This window comes from Physella acuta, unplaced genomic scaffold (assembly GCF_028476545.2).
Source record: "Physella acuta isolate Inbredline_101_S28 unplaced genomic scaffold, ASM2847654v3 ptg000927l, whole genome shotgun sequence".
Lineage (NCBI taxonomy): Eukaryota > Metazoa > Mollusca > Gastropoda > Physidae > Physella > Physella acuta.
In genome coordinates this window covers 172,764-194,608 of record NW_026732444.1, presented here as the reverse complement: position 1 = coordinate 194,608, position 21,845 = coordinate 172,764, and the positions used below count along the sequence as shown (strand labels likewise).

The 21,845-nt window shown below is 41.6% G+C and overlaps 1 protein-coding gene across 3 annotated transcripts in view; it reads right to left on the bottom strand.

Annotated features, from left to right (window-relative positions):
- LOC131953503 (syntaxin-8) overlaps positions 1-21,835 on the bottom strand; it is a 41,050-nt gene extending 19,215 nt beyond the window's left edge. For 2 of the 3 annotated variants that reach the window (XM_059316692.1, XM_059316694.1), the window contains exons 1-5: positions 21,766-21,835; positions 19,373-19,472; positions 17,784-17,878; positions 12,131-12,229; positions 11,799-11,819 (exon numbers count right to left, since the gene is read on the bottom strand). In XM_059316692.1, the coding sequence (XP_059172675.1) occupies positions 11,799-11,819; positions 12,131-12,229; positions 17,784-17,878; positions 19,373-19,472; positions 21,766-21,782 (332 nt within the window). In that variant the 5' untranslated portion in view covers positions 21,783-21,835. Of the gene's footprint in view, positions 1-11,798; positions 11,820-12,130; positions 12,230-17,783; positions 17,879-19,372; positions 19,473-21,700 lie in introns of all 3 variants that reach the window. The other variant, XM_059316693.1, reaches the window with a different exon arrangement.
- Positions 21,836-21,845: the final 10 nt, after the last annotated feature.

Here is a 21,845-nt window from a genome sequence, read left to right as displayed (position 1 = left end):
TCACACTTACATGACCCAGGTGTTCTCACACACATGACCCAGGTGTTCTCACACTTACATGACCCAGGTGTTCTCACACTCACATGACCCAGGTGTTCTCACATGAACCAGGTGTTCTCACACTTACATGACCCAGGTGTTCTCACACTTACATGACCCAGGTGTTCTCACACTTACATGACCCAGGTGTTCTCACACTTACATGACCCAGGTGTTCTCACACTTACATGACCCAGGTGTTCTCACACTTACATGACCCAGGTGTTCTCACACACATGACCCAGGTGTTCTCACACTTACATGACCCAGGTGTTCTCACACTTACATGACCCAGGTGTTCTCACACTTACATGACCCAGCTGTTCTCACATGACCCATGTATTCTCACAATTACATGACCCAGGTGTTCTCACACCTACATGACCCATGTATTCTCACACTTACATGACCCATGTATTCTCACACTTACATGACCCAGGTGTTCTCACACACATGACCCAGGTGTTCTCACACACATGACCCAGGTGTTCTCACACTTACATGACCCAGCTGTTCTCACACTTAAATGACCCATGTATTCTCACACTTACATGACCCAGGTGTTCTCACATGACCCATGTATTCTCACACTTACATGACCCAGGTGTTCTCACACTTACATGACCCATGTGTTCTCACACTTACATGACCCAGGCGTTCTCACACTCACATGACCCAGGTGTTCTCACATGACCCAGGTGTTCTCACATGACCCAGGTGTTCTCACACTTACATGACCCAGGTGTTCTCACATGACCCAGGTGTTCTCACATGACCCAGGTGTTCTCACATGACCCAGGTGTTCTCACACTTACATGACCCAGGTGTTCTCACATGACCCAGGTGTTCTCACACTTACATGACCCAGGTGTTCTCACATGACCCAGGTGTTCTCACATGACCCAGGTGTTCTCACACTTACATGACCCAGGTGTTCTCACATGACCCAGGTGTTCTCACACTTACATGACCCAGGTGTTCTCACATGACCCAGGTGTTCTCACATGACCCAGGTGTTCTCACACTTACATGACCCAGGTGTTCTCACATGACCCAGGTGTTCTCAGACTTACATGACCCAGGTGTTCTCACATGACCCAGGTGTTCTCACATGACCCAGGTGTTCTCACACTTACATGACCCAGGTGTTCTCACATGACCCAGGTGTTCTCACACTTACATGACCCAGGTGTTCTCACACTTACATGACCCAGGTGTTCTCACACTTACATGACCCAGATGTTCTCACACTTACATGACCCAGGTGTTCTCACACTTACATGACCCAGGTGTTCTCACACCTACATGACCCAGGTGTTCTCACACCTACATGACCCATGTGTTCTCACACTTACATGACCCATGTATTCTCACACTTACATGACCCAGGTGTTCTCACATGACCCATGTATTCTCACACACACATGACCCAGGTGTTCTCACACTTACATGACCCAGCTGTTCTCACACCTACATGACCCATGTATTCTCACACTTACATGACCCAGGTGTTCTCACACTTACATGACCCAGGTGTTCTCACACCTACATGACCCATGTATTCTCACACTTACATGACCCAGGTGTTCTCACACTTACATGACCCAGGTGTTCTCACACTTACATGACCCAGGTGTTCTCACATGACCCATGTATTCTCACACTTACATGACCCAGGTGTTCTCACACTTACATGACCCAGGTGTTCTCACACTTACATAACCCAGGTGTTCTCACATGACCCAGGTGTTCTCACATGACCCAGGTGTTCTCACATGACCCAGGTGTTCTCACACTTACATGACCCAGGTGTTCTCACATGACCCAGGTGTTCTCACACTTACATGACCCAGGTGTTCTCACACTCATGACCCAGGTGTTCTCACACACATGACCCAGGTGTTCTCACATGACCCAGGTGTTCTCACACCTACATGACCCATGTGTTCTCACACTTACATGACCCAGGTGTTCTCACATGACCCAGGTGTTCTCACACTTACATGACCCAGGTGTTCTCACATGACCCAGGTGTTCTCACATGACCCAGGTGTTCTCACACTTACATGACCCAGGTGTTCTCACATGACCCAGGTGTTCTCACACTTACATGACCCAGGTGTTCTCACATGACCCAGGTGTTCTCACATGACCCAGGTGTTCTCACACTTACATGACCCAGGTGTTCTCACATGACCCAGGTGTTCTCACACTTACATGACTCAGGTGTTCTCACACTTACATGACCCATGTATTCTCACACTTACATGACCCAGGTGTTCTCACATGACCCAGGTGTTCTCACACTTACATGACCCAGGTGTTCTCACATGACCCAGGTGTTCTCACACTTACATGACTCGGGTGTTCTCACACTTACATGACCCATGTATTCTCACACTTACATGACCCAGGTGTTCTCACATGACCCAGGTGTTCTCACACACATGACCCAGGTGTTCTCACACCTACATGACCCAGGTGTTCTCACACCTACATGACCCATGTGTTCTCACACTTACATGACCCAGGTGTTCTCACATGACCCATGTATTCTCACACACACATGACCCAGGTGTTCTCACACTTACATGACCCAGCTGTTCTCACACCTACATGACCCATGTATTCTCACACTTACATGACCCAGGTGTTCTCACACTTACATGACCCAGGTGTTCTCACATTTACATGACCCAGGTGTTCTCACACCTACATGACCCATGTATTCTCACACTTACATGACCCAGGTGTTCTCACACTCATGTCCCAGGTGTTCTCACATGACCCAGGTGTTCTCACATGCCCCAGGTGTTCTCACACTTACATGACCCAGGTGTTCTCACACTTACATGACCCAGGTGTTCTCACACTTACATGACCCAGGTGTTCTCACACTCATGACCCAGGTGTTCTCACACACATGACCCAGGTGTTCTCACATGACCCAGGTGTTCTCAGACTTACATGACCCAGGTGTTCTCACATGACCCAGGTGTTCTCACATGACCCAGGTGTTCTCACACTTACATGACCCAGGTGTTCTCACATGACCCAGGTGTTCTCACACTTACATGACCCAGGTGTTCTCACATGACCCAGGTGTTCTCACATGACCCAGGTGTTCTCACACTTACATGACCCAGGTGTTCTCACATGACCCAGGTGTTCTCACACTTACATGACCCAGGTGTTCTCACATGACCCAGGTGTTCTCACATGACCCAGGTGTTCTCACACTTACATGACCCAGGTGTTCTCACATGACCCAGGTGTTCTCACACTTACATGACCCAGGTGTTCTCACATGACCCAGGTGTTCTCACATGACCCAGGTGTTCTCACACTTACATGACCCAGGTGTTCTCACATGACCCAGGTGTTCTCACACTTACATGACCCAGGTGTTCTCACACTTACATGACTCAGGTGTTCTCACACTTACATGACCCATGTATTCTCACACTTACATGACCCAGGTGTTCTCACATGACCCAGGTGTTCTCACACTTACATGACCCAGGTGTTCTCACACTTACATGACCCAGGTGTTCTCACACTTACATGACCCAGATGTTCTCACACTTACATGACCCAGGTGTTCTCACACTTACATGACCCAGGTGTTCTCACACCTACATGACCCAGGTGTTCTCACACCTACATGACCCATGTGTTCTCACACTTACATGACCCATGTATTCTCACACTTACATGACCCAGGTGTTTTCACATGACCCATGTATTCTCACACACACATGACCCAGGTGTTCTCACACTTACATGACCCAGCTGTTCTCACACCTACATGACCCATGTATTCTCACACTTACATGACCCAGGTGTTCTCACACTTACATGACCCAGGTGTTCTCACACCTACATGACCCATGTATTCTCACACTTACATGACCCAGGTGTTCTCACACTTACATGACCCAGGTGTTCTCACACTTACATGACCCAGGTGTTCTCACATGACCCATGTATTCTCACACTTACATGACCCAGGTGTTCTCACACTTACATGACCCAGGTGTTCTCACACTTACATAACCCAGGTGTTCTCACATGACCCAGGTGTTCTCACATGACCCAGGTGTTCTCACATGACCCAGGTGTTCTCACACTTACATGACCCAGGTGTTCTCACATGACCCAGGTGTTCTCACACACATGACCCAGGTGTTCTCACACCTACATGACCCAGGTGTTCTCACACCTACATGACCCATGTGTTCTCACACTTACATGACCCAGGTGTTCTCACATGACCCATGTATTCTCACACACACATGACCCAGGTGTTCTCACACTTACATAACCCAGCTGTTCTCACACTTACATGACCCAGCTGTTCTCACACCTACATGACCCATGTATTCTCACACTTACATGACCCAGGTGTTCTCACACTTACATGACCCAGGTGTTCTCACACTTACATGACCCAGGTGTTCTCACACCTACATGACCCATGTATTCTCACACTTACATGACCCAGGTGTTCTCACACTCATGTCCCAGGTGTTCTCACATGACCCAGGTGTTCTCACATGCCCCAGGTGTTCTCACACTTACATGACCCAGGTGTTCTCACACTTACATGACCCAGGTGTTCTCACACTTACATGACCCAGGTGTTCTCACACTCATGACCCAGGTGTTCTCACACACATGACCCAGGTGTTCTCACATGACCCAGGTGTTCTCAGACTTACATGACCCAGGTGTTCTCACATGACCCAGGTGTTCTCACATGACCCAGGTGTTCTCACACTTACATGACCCAGGTGTTCTCACATGACCCAGGTGTTCTCACACTTACATGACCCAGGTGTTCTCACATGACCCAGGTGTTCTCACATGACCCAGGTGTTCTCACACTTACATGACCCAGGTGTTCTCACATGACCCAGGTGTTCTCACACTTAAATGACCCATGTATTCTCACACTTACATGACCCAGGTGTTCTCACATGACCCATGTATTCTCACACTTACATGACCCAGGTGTTCTCACACTTACATGACCCATGTGTTCTCACACTTACATGACCCAGGCGTTCTCACACTCACATGACCCAGGTGTTCTCACATGACCCAGGTGTTCTCACATGACCCAGGTGTTCTCACACTTACATGACCCAGGTGTTCTCACATGACCCAGGTGTTCTCACATGACCCAGGTGTTCTCACATGACCCAGGTGTTCTCACACTTACATGACCCAGGTGTTCTCACATGACCCAGGTGTTCTCACACTTACATGACCCAGGTGTTCTCACATGACCCAGGTGTTCTCACATGACCCAGGTGTTCTCACACTTACATGACCCAGGTGTTCTCACATGACCCAGGTGTTCTCACACTTACATGACCCAGGTGTTCTCACATGACCCAGGTGTTCTCACATGACCCAGGTGTTCTCACACTTACATGACCCAGGTGTTCTCACATGACCCAGGTGTTCTCAGACTTACATGACCCAGGTGTTCTCACATGACCCAGGTGTTCTCACATGACCCAGGTGTTCTCACACTTACATGACCCAGGTGTTCTCACATGACCCAGGTGTTCTCACACTTACATGACCCAGGTGTTCTCACACTTACATGACCCAGGTGTTCTCACACTTACATGACCCAGATGTTCTCACACTTACATGACCCAGGTGTTCTCACACTTACATGACCCAGGTGTTCTCACACCTACATGACCCAGGTGTTCTCACACCTACATGACCCATGTGTTCTCACACTTACATGACCCATGTATTCTCACACTTACATGACCCAGGTGTTCTCACATGACCCATGTATTCTCACACACACATGACCCAGGTGTTCTCACACTTACATGACCCAGCTGTTCTCACACCTACATGACCCATGTATTCTCACACTTACATGACCCAGGTGTTCTCACACTTACATGACCCAGGTGTTCTCACACCTACATGACCCATGTATTCTCACACTTACATGACCCAGGTGTTCTCACACTTACATGACCCAGGTGTTCTCACACTTACATGACCCAGGTGTTCTCACATGACCCATGTATTCTCACACTTACATGACCCAGGTGTTCTCACACTTACATGACCCAGGTGTTCTCACACTTACATAACCCAGGTGTTCTCACATGACCCAGGTGTTCTCACATGACCCAGGTGTTCTCACATGACCCAGGTGTTCTCACACTTACATGACCCAGGTGTTCTCACATGACCCAGGTGTTCTCACACTTACATGACCCAGGTGTTCTCACACTCATGACCCAGGTGTTCTCACACACATGACCCAGGTGTTCTCACATGACCCAGGTGTTCTCACACCTACATGACCCATGTGTTCTCACACTTACATGACCCAGGTGTTCTCACATGACCCAGGTGTTCTCACACTTACATGACCCAGGTGTTCTCACATGACCCAGGTGTTCTCACATGACCCAGGTGTTCTCACACTTACATGACCCAGGTGTTCTCACATGACCCAGGTGTTCTCACACTTACATGACCCAGGTGTTCTCACATGACCCAGGTGTTCTCACATGACCCAGGTGTTCTCACACTTACATGACCCAGGTGTTCTCACATGACCCAGGTGTTCTCACACTTACATGACTCAGGTGTTCTCACACTTACATGACCCATGTATTCTCACACTTACATGACCCAGGTGTTCTCACATGACCCAGGTGTTCTCACACTTACATGACCCAGGTGTTCTCACATGACCCAGGTGTTCTCACACTTACATGACTCGGGTGTTCTCACACTTACATGACCCATGTATTCTCACACTTACATGACCCAGGTGTTCTCACATGACCCAGGTGTTCTCACATGACCCAGGTGTTCTCACACTTACATGACCCAGGTGTTCTCACATGACCCAGGTGTTCTCACACTTACATGACCCAGGTGTTCTCACATGACCCAGGTGTTCTCACACTTACATGACCCAGGTGTTCTCACATGACCCAGGTGTTCTCACACTTACATGACCCAGGTGTTCTCACACTTACATGACTCAGGTGTTCTCACACTTACATGACCCATGTATTCTCACACTTACATGACCCAGGTGTTCTCACATGACCCAGGTGTTCTCACACTTACATGACCCAGGTGTTCTTACACTTACATGACCCAGGTGTTCTCACACTTACATGACCCAGATGTTCTCACACTTACATGACCCAGGTGTTCTCACACTTACATGACCCAGGTGTTCTCACACCTACATGACCCAGGTGTTCTCACACCTACATGACCCATGTGTTCTCACACTTACATGACCCATGTATTCTCACACTTACATGACCCAGGTGTTCTCACATGACCCATGTATTCTCACACACACATGACCCAGGTGTTCTCACACTTACATGACCCAGCTGTTCTCACACCTACATGACCCATGTATTCTCACACTTACATGACCCAGGTGTTCTCACACTTACATGACCCAGGTGTTCTCACACCTACATGACCCATGTATTCTCACACTTACATGACCCAGGTGTTCTCACACTTACATGACCCAGGTGTTCTCACACTTACATGACCCAGGTGTTCTCACATGACCCATGTATTCTCACACTTACATGACCCAGGTGTTCTCACACTTACATGACCCAGGTGTTCTCACACTTACATAACCCAGGTGTTCTCACATGACCCAGGTGTTCTCACATGACCCAGGTGTTCTCACATGACCCAGGTGTTCTCACACTTACATGACCCAGGTGTTCTCACATGACCCAGGTGTTCTCACACTTACATGACCCAGGTGTTCTCACACTCATGACCCAGGTGTTCTCACACACATGACCCAGGTGTTCTCACATGACCCAGGTGTTCTCACACCTACATGACCCATGTGTTCTCACACTTACATGACCCAGGTGTTCTCACATGACCCAGGTGTTCTCACACTTACATGACCCAGGTGTTCTCACATGACCCAGGTGTTCTCACATGACCCAGGTGTTCTCACACTTACATGACCCAGGTGTTCTCACATGACCCAGGTGTTCTCACACTTACATGACCCAGGTGTTCTCACATGACCCAGGTGTTCTCACATGACCCAGGTGTTCTCACACTTACATGACCCAGGTGTTCTCACATGACCCAGGTGTTCTCACACTTACATGACTCAGGTGTTCTCACACTTACATGACCCATGTATTCTCACACTTACATGACCCAGGTGTTCTCACATGACCCAGGTGTTCTCACACTTACATGACCCAGGTGTTCTCACATGACCCAGGTGTTCTCACACTTACATGACTCAGGTGTTCTCACACTTACATGACCCATGTATTCTCACACTTACATGACCCAGGTGTTCTCACATGACCCAGGTGTTCTCACACACATGACCCAGGTGTTCTCACACCTACATGACCCAGGTGTTCTCACACCTACATGACCCATGTGTTCTCACACTTACATGACCCAGGTGTTCTCACATGACCCATGTATTCTCACACACACATGACCCAGGTGTTCTCACACTTACATGACCCAGCTGTTCTCACACCTACATGACCCATGTATTCTCACACTTACATGACCCAGGTGTTCTCACACTTACATGACCCAGGTGTTCTCACACTTACATGACCCAGGTGTTCTCACACCTACATGACCCATGTATTCTCACACTTACATGACCCAGGTGTTCTCACACTCATGTCCCAGGTGTTCTCACATGACCCAGGTGTTCTCACATGCCCCAGGTGTTCTCACACTTACATGACCCAGGTGTTCTCACACTTACATGACCCAGGTGTTCTCACACTTACATGACCCAGGTGTTCTCACACTCATGACCCAGGTGTTCTCACACACATGACCCAGGTGTTCTCACACGACCCAGGTGTTCTCACACCTACATGACCCATGTGTTCTCACACTTACATGACCCAGGTGTTCTCACATGACCCAGGTGTTCTCACACTTACATGACCCAGGTGTTCTCACACTTACATGACCCATGTATTCTCACACTTACATGACCCAGGTGCTCTCACACACATGACCCAGGTGTTCTCACACTCACATGACCCAGGTGTTCTCACACTTACATGCCCCAGGTGTTCTCACACACACATGACCCAGGTGTTCTCACACTTACATGACCCAGGTGTTCTCACACTTACATGACCCAGGTGTTCTCACACACACATGACCCAGGTGTTCTCACACTTACATGACCCAGGTGTTCTCACATGACCCAGGTGTTCTCACACTTACATGACCCAGATGTTCTCACACACATGACCCAGGTGTTCTCACACACACATGACCCAGGTGTTCTCACATGACCCAGGTATTCTCACATGACCCAGGTGTTTTAATTCCATTATTAGCTTTTGTTAAGTTTACATTGTCTGTTTGTTTGCATGTTTGTGACAAAGCTTGTTACTCATTTTAAACTCAAATCGAATGCAGTTATTTCGTATTATTTTCTATATAAATAATTCCCAGATGACAATGTGAGAATATCTAACTTTTAATTTAATTAAACTTTAAAATTAGCAATTAATAAAGAACACAAAGTTTACTCTATAAATGAACACAGGGAGATAGCAGGATTACACCCCCAGCCATAGAGGTGGTTGTTGGTCACGGACGGTTGGTTTCCAGAGACGCTTGGAAGGGGCAGATATTGTTTTTTGGGATTGCAAGCCACTGATCGGGTAGCAAATAGGTCTTATGTGGTGTTGACTTTATTAAGAACCAATTACTAGAAAGTTTAAATAAGAATAATTTAAATATAAACTATAATAATAAACTTTAAATTCTTTGAAAATAAATTTTAAAAAATAAACTTCCTTTCTTTAATAAAAGCATTGGTTGCTAGTGAAATCTGTTCTATATTCAGTCCAAACCCCTCCCACCTCTCAACAAAATCATTATTTGATTAATTAAATGCTCAGATTTTAAGTAAACCGGTGATAGTACATGTCAGTAGGTATTACTCTTCTGTATTTGTTTTTACTAATGTATTTGTATCAGTCCTCGCAAGTCGATTATGAAAACTGTAATATTAAAGCGAACATGGCAAGGCAAATTTAAGCTGTAAATTACATGTCTAAAGCCCACACACAAAAAAAAAGAGAATAAAAAAAGAAAAATGTTATTAAAAAAGATTTTTTTTTTAAATATTGCTTTAGTATTTATTGGATTTCTGATATTTTCCCACGGTATATAAAGGGAAGCAACAACTTTTTTATAATTGAAACTGCTTTGTTAGGTTGTCTCCCTTCTTCCAGTTTTTTTTCAATCAATATTTTAAATTAAGAAAAATAATTCTTTACAGCAATTAGCTGAATAATATGGTTATCCAATGGCATTTAAAATTATTCTGAAGGCTATCTGCAGATGGCATTTAAAATTATTCTGAAGGCTATCTGCAGATGGCATTTAAAATTATTCTGAAGGCTATCTACGATGGCATTTAAAATTATTCTGAAGGCTATCTGCAGATTTATGAAGTCATCAAATGGCAACAGAAAAAATTAATGAATTTGTTGCAACAGAAAATAATGAATGAATTTGTTGCCTGTAATGTAGCCTAATGTACACACAAATATATTAAGTATAGACATAATGTAAATCAAACATGAAATGTAAGTGTACGCCTAATGTGTAGTAAGTGTACACCTAATGTGTAGTAAGTGTACACCTAATGTGTAGTAAGTGTACACCTAATGCGCAGTAAGTGTACACCTAATTTTGAATGAGTTTTTAGTGGATATAGAAAAATGTGAATGTAAATAATAACAACATTCACATTTTGCTGTCAATGATCAGGGTTTTAAAGGTGTTAGAAAAATGTGGATGTAAATAATAACAACATTCACAATTTGCTGTCAATGATCAGGGTTTTAAAGGTGTTAGAAAAATATGTATTTGAAAACAAAGAAAGAAATGAAGGGTCAAACAAAATCCACAGCAGGTTAACTGTAAGAAGGTTCAACAGGGTACATTTTTCCTTCTTTCACTTTTTGTTTACTAAGTTTAACGTTTTTGTAAACAAATAGTGAAATCTTTTATCAGCTGAACACTAAAAATTTGGTTCAATTAATGTTTATCTATCTGACATCAACGTGGTATTTATTCTATCTCTGTCTAACATTATTATGGCATGTATTCTATCTTTGCCTATCTAACATTACTATGACATGTATTCTATCTCTGCCTATCTAACATTATGGCCTGTATTCTATCTCTGCCTATCTAACATTATTATGGCAAGTATTATATCTATATCTGACATCAACATGGCATTTATGCTAAAAAGAGATTTTTAAAAAAAATAAATATCTTAACTTTTGTTTGCAATTTAAGCAACTTAAAATCGGTTTAAGAGAGTTTCAATTAGTGTGTCACTTTGTTGGGATGAGAAACTTAATTGAAACAATTTATATGTTGAAAAATAATAAAAGTAAAAAAAATGCTCCCATGTTCTGTGTGAGAGGATTAATGTAACTTTTCCTAGAGAAGCACAATCTGACAGATCAAGATGAGATGGTGGTAATATGTGGTGGGGAAACATTCTAAGGCTCCAGTCTAGTCATCAAAAACTTTTTTCTTATTATTTTTTACACAGTTCTGCAAAGTGGGATAGGGAATGATGGAATGTTTTGATACAGCTCTGTAAGGAATGATGAAATAATTTTCTGGCAGCATGAACTATTTGAAGGGAAATATGGAGTTGTAATGGTCCTTACCTATCCCCAACAGACTTAACGCTGAAATGGTTCAAGTATTTTGTTGAAAAAAATAATCATCTCAAATAAATAAATTATTTTGATGAAAAATAATATTGAACTCAAATAAATAAATAATTTTGATGAAAAAAAAAGGTTTAGACTACTGAAGTTGTACACTGTTGGGTGAAAAAACTGAAGGGTTATTGGACTAGATTAGTTCAGTCACTACACAGGTCAAATAACTTGGTCATTTTTTTTAATCATGACATTTCATTATGCCAGGGTGCTGAACTAGGCAATAACAGACTAAACGAAGGTGCTAAATGACGTGCTGAAAAGTAAGAGCTGACCTGGACTGCTCCTCGTTTCTTGTGGCTTGATCAATCTGTTTCTCTCTGGTGACCAGAGCATCCATCATGCCTTGTCTTCTCTCCACCTCCCTCTGAGTTCTAGCTAGCACTCAAGGAATCAAACCACAGAACACATCCCAGTTCAAGTCTATCTCAAACCACAGAACACATCCCAGTTCAAGTCTATCTCAAACCACAGAACACATCCCAGTTCAAGTCTATCTCAAACCACAGAACACATCCCAGTTCAAGTCTATCTCAAACCACAGAACACATCCCAGTTCAAGTCTATCTCAAACCACAGAACACATCCCAGTTCAAGTCTATCTCAAACCACAGAACACATCCCAGTTCAAGTCTATCTCAAACCACAGAACACATCCCAGTTCAACTCTATCTCAAACCACAGAACACATCCCAGTTCAAGTCTATCTCAAACCACAGAACACATCCCAGTTCAAGTCTATCTCAAACCACAGAACACATCCCAGTTCAAGTCTATCTCAAACCACAGAACACATCCCAGTTCAAGTCTATCTCAAACCACAGAACACACCCCAGTTCAAGTCTATCTCAAACCACAGAACACATCCCAGTTCAAGTCTATCTCAAACCACAGAACACATCCCAGTTCAAGTCTATCTCAAACCACAGAACACATCCCAGTTCAAGTCTATCTCAAACCACAGAACACACCCCAGTTCAAGTCTATCTCAAACCACAGAACACATCCCAGTTCAAGTCTATCTCAAACCACAGAACACATCCCAGTTCAAGTCTATCTCAAACCACAGAACACATCCCAGTTCAAGTCTATCTCAAACCACAGAACACATCCCAGTTCAAGTCTATCTCAAACCACAGAACACATCCCAGTTCAAGTCTATCTCAAACCACAGAACACATCCCAGTTCAAGTCTATCTCAAACCACAGAACACATCCCAGTTCAAGTCTATCTCACACATCCCAGTTCAAGTCTATCTCAAACCACAGAACACATCCCAGTTCAAGTCTATCTCAAACCACAGAACACATCCCAGTTCAAGTCTATCTCAAACCACAGAACACATCCCAGTTCAAGTCTATCTCAAACCACAGAACACATCCCAGTTCAAGTCTATCTCAAACCACAGAACACATCCCAGTTCAAGTCTATCTCAAACCACAGAACACATCCCAGTTCAAGTCTATCTCAAACCACAGAACACATCCCAGTTCAAGTCTATCTCAAACCACAGAACACATCCCAGTTCAAGTCTATCTCAAACCACAGAACACATCCCAGTTCAAGTCTATCTCAAACCACAGAACACATCCCAGTTCAAGTCTATCTCAAACCACAGAACACATCCCAGTTCAAGTCTATCTCACACATCCCAGTTCAAGTCTATCTCAAACCACAGAACACATCCCAGTTCAAGTCTATCTCAAACCACAGAACACATCCCAGTTCAAGTCTATCTCAAACCACAGAACACATCCCAGTTCAAGTCTATCTCACACATCCCAGTTCAAGTCTATCTCAAACCACAGAACACATCCCAGTTCAAGTCTATCTCAAACCACAGAACACATCCCAGTTCAAGTCTATCTCAAACCACAGAACACATCCCAGTTCAAGTCTATCTCACACATCCCAGTTCAAGTCTATCTCAAACCACAGAACACATCCCAGTTCAAGTCTATCTCAAACCACAGAACACATCCCAGTTCAAGTCTATCTCAAACCACAGAACACATCCCAGTTCAAGTCTATCTCAAACCACAGAACACATCCCAGTTCAAGTCTATCTCAAACCACAGAACACATCCCAGTTCAAGTCTATCTCAAACCACAGAACACATCCCAGTTCAAGTCTATCTCAAACCACAGAACACATCCCAGTTCAAGTCTATCTCAAACCACAGAACACATCCCAGTTCAAGTCTATCTCAAACCACAGAACACATCCCAGTTCAAGTCTATCTCACACATCCCAGTTCAAGTCTATCTCACACATCCCAGTTCAAGTCTATCTCACACATCCCAGTTCAAGTCTATCTCAAACCACAGAACACATCCCAGTTCAAGTCTATCTCAAACCACAGAACACATCCCAGTTCAAGTCTATCTCAAACCACAGAACACATCCCAGTTCAAGTCTATCTCACACATCCCAGTTCAAGTCTATCTCAAACCACAGAACACACCCCAGTTCAAGTCTATCTCAACCACAGAACACATCCCAGTTCAAGTCTATCTCAAACCACAGAACACATCCCAGTTCAAGTCTATCTCAAACCACAGAACACATCCCAGTTCAAGTCTATCTCAAACCACAGAACACATCCCAGTTCAAGTCTATCTCAAACCACAGAACACATCCCAGTTCAAGTCTATCTCAAACCACAGAACACATCCCAGTTCAAGTCTATCTCAAACCACAGAACACATCCCAGTTCAAGTCTATCTCAAACCACAGAACACATCCCAGTTCAAGTCTATCTCAAACCACAGAACACATCCCAGTTCAAGTCTATCTCAAACCACAGAACACATCCCAGTTCAAGTCTATCTCAAACCACAGAACACACCCCAGTTCAAGTCTATCTCAAACCACAGAACACATCCCAGTTCAAGTCTATCTCAAACCACAGAACACATCCCAGTTCAAGTCTATCTCAAACCACAGAACACATCCCAGTTCAAGTCTATCTCAAACCACAGAACACATCCCAGTTCAAGTCTATCTCAAACCACAGAACACATCCCAGTTCAAGTCTATCTCAAACCACAGAACACATCCCAGTTCAAGTCTATCTCAAACCACAGAACACATCCCATTTCAAGTCTATCTCAAACCACAGAACACACCCCAGTTCAAGTCTATCTCAAACCACAGAACACATCCCATTTCAAGTCTATCTCAAACCACAGAACACACCCCAGTTCAAGTCTATCTCAAACCACAGAACACACCCCAGTTCAAGTCTATCTCAAACCACAGAACACATCCCAGTTCAAGTCTATCTCAAACCACAGAACACATCCCAGTTCAAGTCTATCTCAAACCACAGAACACATCCCAGTTCAAGTCTATCTCAAACCACAGAACACACCCCAGTTCAAGTCTATCTCAAACCACAGAACACATCCCAGTTCAAGTCTATCTCAAACCACAGAACACATCCCAGTTCAAGTCTATCTCAAACCACAGAACACATCCCAGTTCAAGTCTATCTCACACATCCCAGTTCAAGTCTATCTCAAACCACAGAACACATCCCAGTTCAAGTCTATCTCAAACCACAGAACACATCCCAGTTCAAGTCTATCTCAAACCACAGAACACATCCCAGTTCAAGTCTATCTCAAACCACAGAACACATCCCAGTTCAAGTCTATCTCAAACCACAGAACACATCCCAGTTCAAGTCTATCTCAAACCACAGAACACATCCCAGTTCAAGTCTATCTCAAACCACAGAACACATCCCAGTTCAAGTCTATCTCAAACCACAGAACACATCCCAGTTCAAGTCTATCTCAAACCACAGAACACATCCCATTTCAAGTCTATCTCAAACCACAGAACACATCCCAGATCAAGTCTATCTCAAACCACAGAACACATCCCAGTTCAAGTCTATCTCAAACCACAGAACACATCCCAGTTCAAGTCTATCTCAAACCACAGAACACATCCCAGTTCAAGTCTATCTCAAACCACAGAACACATCCCAGATCAAGTCTATCTCAAACCACAGAACACATCCCAGTTCAAGTCTATCTCACACATCCCATTTCAAGTCTATCTCAAACCACAGAACACATCCCAGATCAAGTCTATCTCAAACCACAGAACACATCCCAGTTCAAGTCTATCTCACACATCCCAGTTCAAGTCTATCTCAAACCACAGAACACATCCCAGTTCAAGTCTATCTCACACATCCCAGTTCAAGTCTATCTCAAACCACAGAACACATCCCAGTTCAAGTCTATCTCAAACCACAGAACACATCCCAGTTCAAGTCTATCTCAAACCACAGAACACATCCCAGTTCAAGTCTATGTCTATCTCAAACCACAGAACACATCACAGTTCAAGTCTATCTCAAACCACAGAACACACCCCAGTTCAAGTCTATCTCAAACCACAGAACACATCCCAGTTCAAGTCTATCTCAAACCACAGAACACATCCCAGTTCAAGTCTATCTCAAACCACAGAACACATCCCAGTTCAAGTCTATCTCAACCATTTATTACACAAACCAAGTATCAAACCACAGAACACATCCCAGTTCAAGTCTATCTCAACCATTTATTACACAAACCAAGAATCAAACCACAGAACACATCCCATTTCAAGTCTATCTCAAACCACAGAACACATCCCAGTTCAAGTCTATCTCAACCATTTATTACACAAACCAAGAATCAAACCACATAACACATCCCAGTTCAAGTCTATCTCAACCATTTATTACACAAACTAAAGTCTAGCATCATCACACCATGCTTTGTTACTAAATCAAGTCTAGCATCAAGCTTTGTTACTAAATCAAGTCTAGCATCAAGCTTTGTTACTAAATCAAGTCTAGCATCAAGCTTTGTTACTAAAGTCTAGCATCAAGCTTTGTTACTAAATTAAGTCTAGCATCAAGCTTTGTTACTAAAGTCTAGCATCAAGCTTTGTTACTAAATCAAGTCTAGCATCAAGCTTTGTTACTAAATAAAGTCTACCACCAAGCTTTGTGACTAAATAAAGTTTACCATCATGCATGCTTTGTGACTAAATTAAGCCTTAGACCATACTTTGTGACTAAATAAAGTTTACCATCATGCATGCTTTGTGACTAAATTAAGCCTTAGACCATACTTTGTGACTAAATAAAGTCTAACACCTTGTATTGTTGGGGATGGAGTGGCCTAGCGGTAGAGAGCTGGACTGTTAATCCGTATGTGTTCGAATCCACGTTTAAGTATGTAGACCGTCCCTGAGTCCACCCAGCGTTGGTGCTTACCAAACTCATATTAGGGCAGGTAAAGACGGCTGGGCATAGTGGTGACCACATTATCCCTTCATATGCCAAGGTCATAAAACAAGTGAACTCTACTTCACTTGCACCATAGACCGTCAGGTATGAAAGGGAACTTTACTTTTTTTTTTACCATGCTTTGTTTCTATCACCATTACAGCATGCTTTGTAAGCATCACCTGAACAACAAAATATCAAAAGCTGACTACATTTAGATAACAAACACAAAGCTCCTTACACATTCAGATAATAAACACAAACGTCCTTACACATTTAGATAACAAACACAAATGTCCTTACACATTCAGATAACAAACACAAAGCTCCTTACACATTTAGATAACAAACACAAAGCTCATTACACATTCAGATAACAAAGAAAGGTTTGTACTATCTCAGATAACAAACATATATAGTAGTAAAATTAAGATAACAGACACAAATGTTTAAATAAAACCTATGATAAACACACATCTGAATGAAACTGAGTTAACAAACACACATTGGAATAAGCTAGCAACCACAGAAGTTTGAATAGTTAAAAAGCTAGTTTCAATATAAAAGAGTGGAAGTAAGCCAGCCATGAATGTCACCTACTAGGACCAAGCACTTGCAGACAGAGGATACATGTGATAGGAGGAGGATGCTCTCAGTAAGTTTTGTTTCAATCTGTTCAAGTCAGACGTGAACTGCCTTGTCCGTGAGCGTATCTGGGCTGAAAGCTGCAGGAGGAAACAGAGTGAACATCAAAGGTTCATTCACGCTTCAGTTACAACTGGATGTTTGAACATCAAAGGTTCATTCAAGCTTCAGTTACAACTGGATTGGTTACAGAGTGTTTGAACATCAAAGGTTCATTCAAGCTTCAGTTACAACTGGATTGGTTACAGAGTGTTTGAACATCAAAGGTTCATTCAAGCTTCAGTTACAACTGGATTGGTTACAGTGTGTTTGAACATCAAAGGTTCATTCAAGCTTCAGTTACAACTGGATTGGTTACAGTGTGTTTGAACATCAAAGGTTCATTCAAGCTTCAGTTACAACTGGATGTTTGAACATCAAAGGTTCATTCACGCTTCAGTTACAACTGGATGTTTGAACATCAAAGGTTCATTCAAGCTTCAGTTACAACTGGATTGGTTACAGAGTGTTTGAACATCAAAGGTTCATTCAAGCTTCAGTTACAACTGGATTGGTTACAGAGTGTTTGAACATCAAAGGTTCATTCAAGCTTCAGTTACAACTGGATTGGTTACAGTGTGTTTGAACATCAAAGGTTCATTCAAGCTTCAGTTACAACTGGATTGGTTACAGTGTGTTTGAACATCAAAGGTTCATTCAAGCTTCAGTTACAACTGGATGTTTGAACATCAAAGGTTCATTCAAGCTTCAGTTACAACTGGATGTTTGAACATCAAAGGTTCATTCAAGCTTCAGTTACAACTGGATTGGTTACAGTGTGTTTGAACATCAAAGGTTCATTCAAGCTTCACTTACAACTGGATGTTTGAACATCAAAGGTTCATTCAAGCTTCAGTTACAACTGGATGTTTGAACATCAAAGGTTCATTCAAGCTTCAGTTACAACTGGATGTTTGAACATCAAAGGTTCATTCAAGCTTCAGTTACAACTGGATTGGTTACAGTGTGTTTGAACATCAAAGGTTCATTCAAGCTTCACTTACAACTGGATGTTTGAACATCAAAGGTTCATTCAAGCTTCAGTTACAACTGGATTGGTTACAGACTGTTTGAACATCAAAGGTTCATTCAAGCTTCAGTTACAACTGGATTGGTTACAGTGTGTTTGAACATCAAAGGTTCATTCAAGCTTCACTTACAACTGGATGTTTGAACATCAAAGGTTCATTCAAGCTTCAGTTACAACTGGATGTTTGAACATCAAAGGTTCATTCAAGCTTCAGTTACAACTGGATGTTTGAACATCAAAGGTTCATTCAAGCTTCAGTTACAACTGGATTGGTTACAGTGTGTTTGAACATCAAAGGTTCATTCAAGCTTCACTTACAACTGGATGTTTGAACATCAAAGGTTCATTCAAGCTTCAGTTACAACTGGATGTTTGAACATCAAAGGTTCATTCAAGCTTCAGTTACAACTGGATTGGTTACAGACTGTTTGAACATCAAAGGTTCATTCAAGCTTCAGTTACAACTGGATTGGTTACAGTGCAGTCACAAAGATGTGTTACCTACCTTAGTGTAAGCAGCACTAGTTCTTGCATGCTTGTTTCTTTCATTGATTTGTTCCATGACCTCCTGCCCCAGCCTCGAGCAGGAGTCATATTCTGTTAACCTGTACATATATTTTAACAGGTTTCATATTAATGCTTTAGTGTCAACATATTCTGTTAACCTGTACATTTTAACAGGTGTCATATTAATGCTTTAGTGTCAGCATATTCTGTTAACCTGTACATTTTAACAGGTATCATATTAATGCTTTAGTGTCAACATATTCTGTTAACCTGTACATTTTAACAGGTATCATATTAATGCTTTAGTGTCAACATATTCTGTTAACCTGTACATTTTAACAGGTGTCATATTAATGCTTTAGTGTCAACATATTCTGTTAACCTGTACATTTTAACAAGTGTCATATTAATGCTTTAGTGTCAACATATTCTGTTAAACTGTACATTTTAACAGGTATCATATTAATGCTTTAGTGTCAACATATTCTGTTAACCTGTACATTTTAACAGGTATCATATTAATGCTTTAGTGTCAACATATTCTGTTAACCTGTACATTTTAACAGGTATCATATTAATGCTTTAGTGTCAACATATTCTGTTAACCTGTACATTTTAACAGGTATCATATTAATGCTTTAGTGTCAACATATTCTGTCAACCTGTACATTTTAACAGGTGTCATATTAATGCTTTAGTGTCAACATATTCTGTTAACCTGTACATTTTAACAGGTATCATATTAATGCTTTAGTGTCAACATATTCTGTTAACCTGTACATTTTAACAGGTATCATATTAATGCTTTAGTGTCAACATATTCTGTCAACCTGTACATTTTAACAGGTATCATATTAATGCTTTAGTGTCAACATATTCTGTTAACCTGTACATTTTAACAGGTGTCATATTAATGCTTTAGTGTCAACATATTCTGTTAACCTGTACATTTTAACAGGTATCATATTAATGCTTTAGTGTCAACATATTCTGTTAACCTGTACATTTTAACAGGTATCATATTAATGCTTTAGTGTCAACATATTCTGTCAACCTGTACATTTTAACAGGTATCATATTAATGCTTTAGTGTCAACATATAGGCCAGTGGCGGAACTAGAAAAAAAAAGGCTCCCCTGCAAAGAAAAAATTAGGGCCCCCTATATATATATATATATATATATATATATATATATATATATATATATATATATATATATATATATATATATATATATATATATATATATAATCTATATCCTAACTGAGTAATTTAGTCTACTTCATTGCAATATATAACCATTCTTTTTTTTTTTTTTTTAATAGTTATCAATATATAACCATTCTGAGAGAACAAACCAGAAAAAAACTTAGTCCAAACCAATCATAAGTGAAAATAATATAAACATGCTGGTCAAAAATATATAAAGACGTTACCTTGATTCGTGAATGGTTTCTCTCGCGTTATGTTTATTTTTTTCATTTTGGCTTTTATAATATCAAATTTGAAAACATTGATTTTTATAGCTATACTATTGTATAGTACGTCTTATTTAAGTAACAATTCAGAGAATTAATTGCTTTTTAATATACATAGTGCAAAACAATTTAAATGAGATTCGTGGGCATCCTTATTTTAAAGAAGGGTAGTAAGTCATGTAAGTAGTGTGAATGTTTACCTACCTTTCAAACTATAGCTCTTGTAGATTTTAAATTATTTTTCTACGCAACAATCTCTGCTATAGTAGACCTGTTGTTTTTTTTTTTTTTACAAAACCACTTTCAAGATGTATGAAAAACATAATTTTTGAAAAAAAAATCATTGTTTTTTGGTCGGAACTGGGCCCCTAAACGTCCTGGGCCCCCCCGCATTGCGGGGTCTGGCGGTATGGTAGTTCCGCCCCTGATATAGGCTATAGGCCTAATTTATATAGATATTCTCTTACTAGATCTAGCTAGATCTAAAAGACTAAATCTATATTACTTAGTCTTAGATCTATATAAATATAATTATATAAAAATCTAGATCTATATGTTTTAGGTCATTAATGACAATGATCACACTTATGGCTTATATTTATACACTTCTGTTACAAATTTATTTTGATTGAAAGAGGCGGATAGGCTTATCACATGATTTAAAATTTGGATCATGGGTTGCGTGTTCAACATCAGCAGACGAGCTTGTCCAGCTGATCATTGGACGCATAGCAAAAATACAATTTGACTTTAATTCTTAGTTAATATTAGTAAACAGATCGATGTATTTTTAATTTTATGTAACAATCCGTATTTGTGTTTGTATAAAATATAGTTAGTAACTTACGTTTAATGAGAAAATTAGGAAATAATTAGGAAAAAATCCCTAAATTTAATCTGAAAATGACATACCAGGAGTCACCAGCCATTTTGTAAACACGGAAATAAAATTCATGCGCATGCCATGAACTTTGGTCTAGATATCAATGACC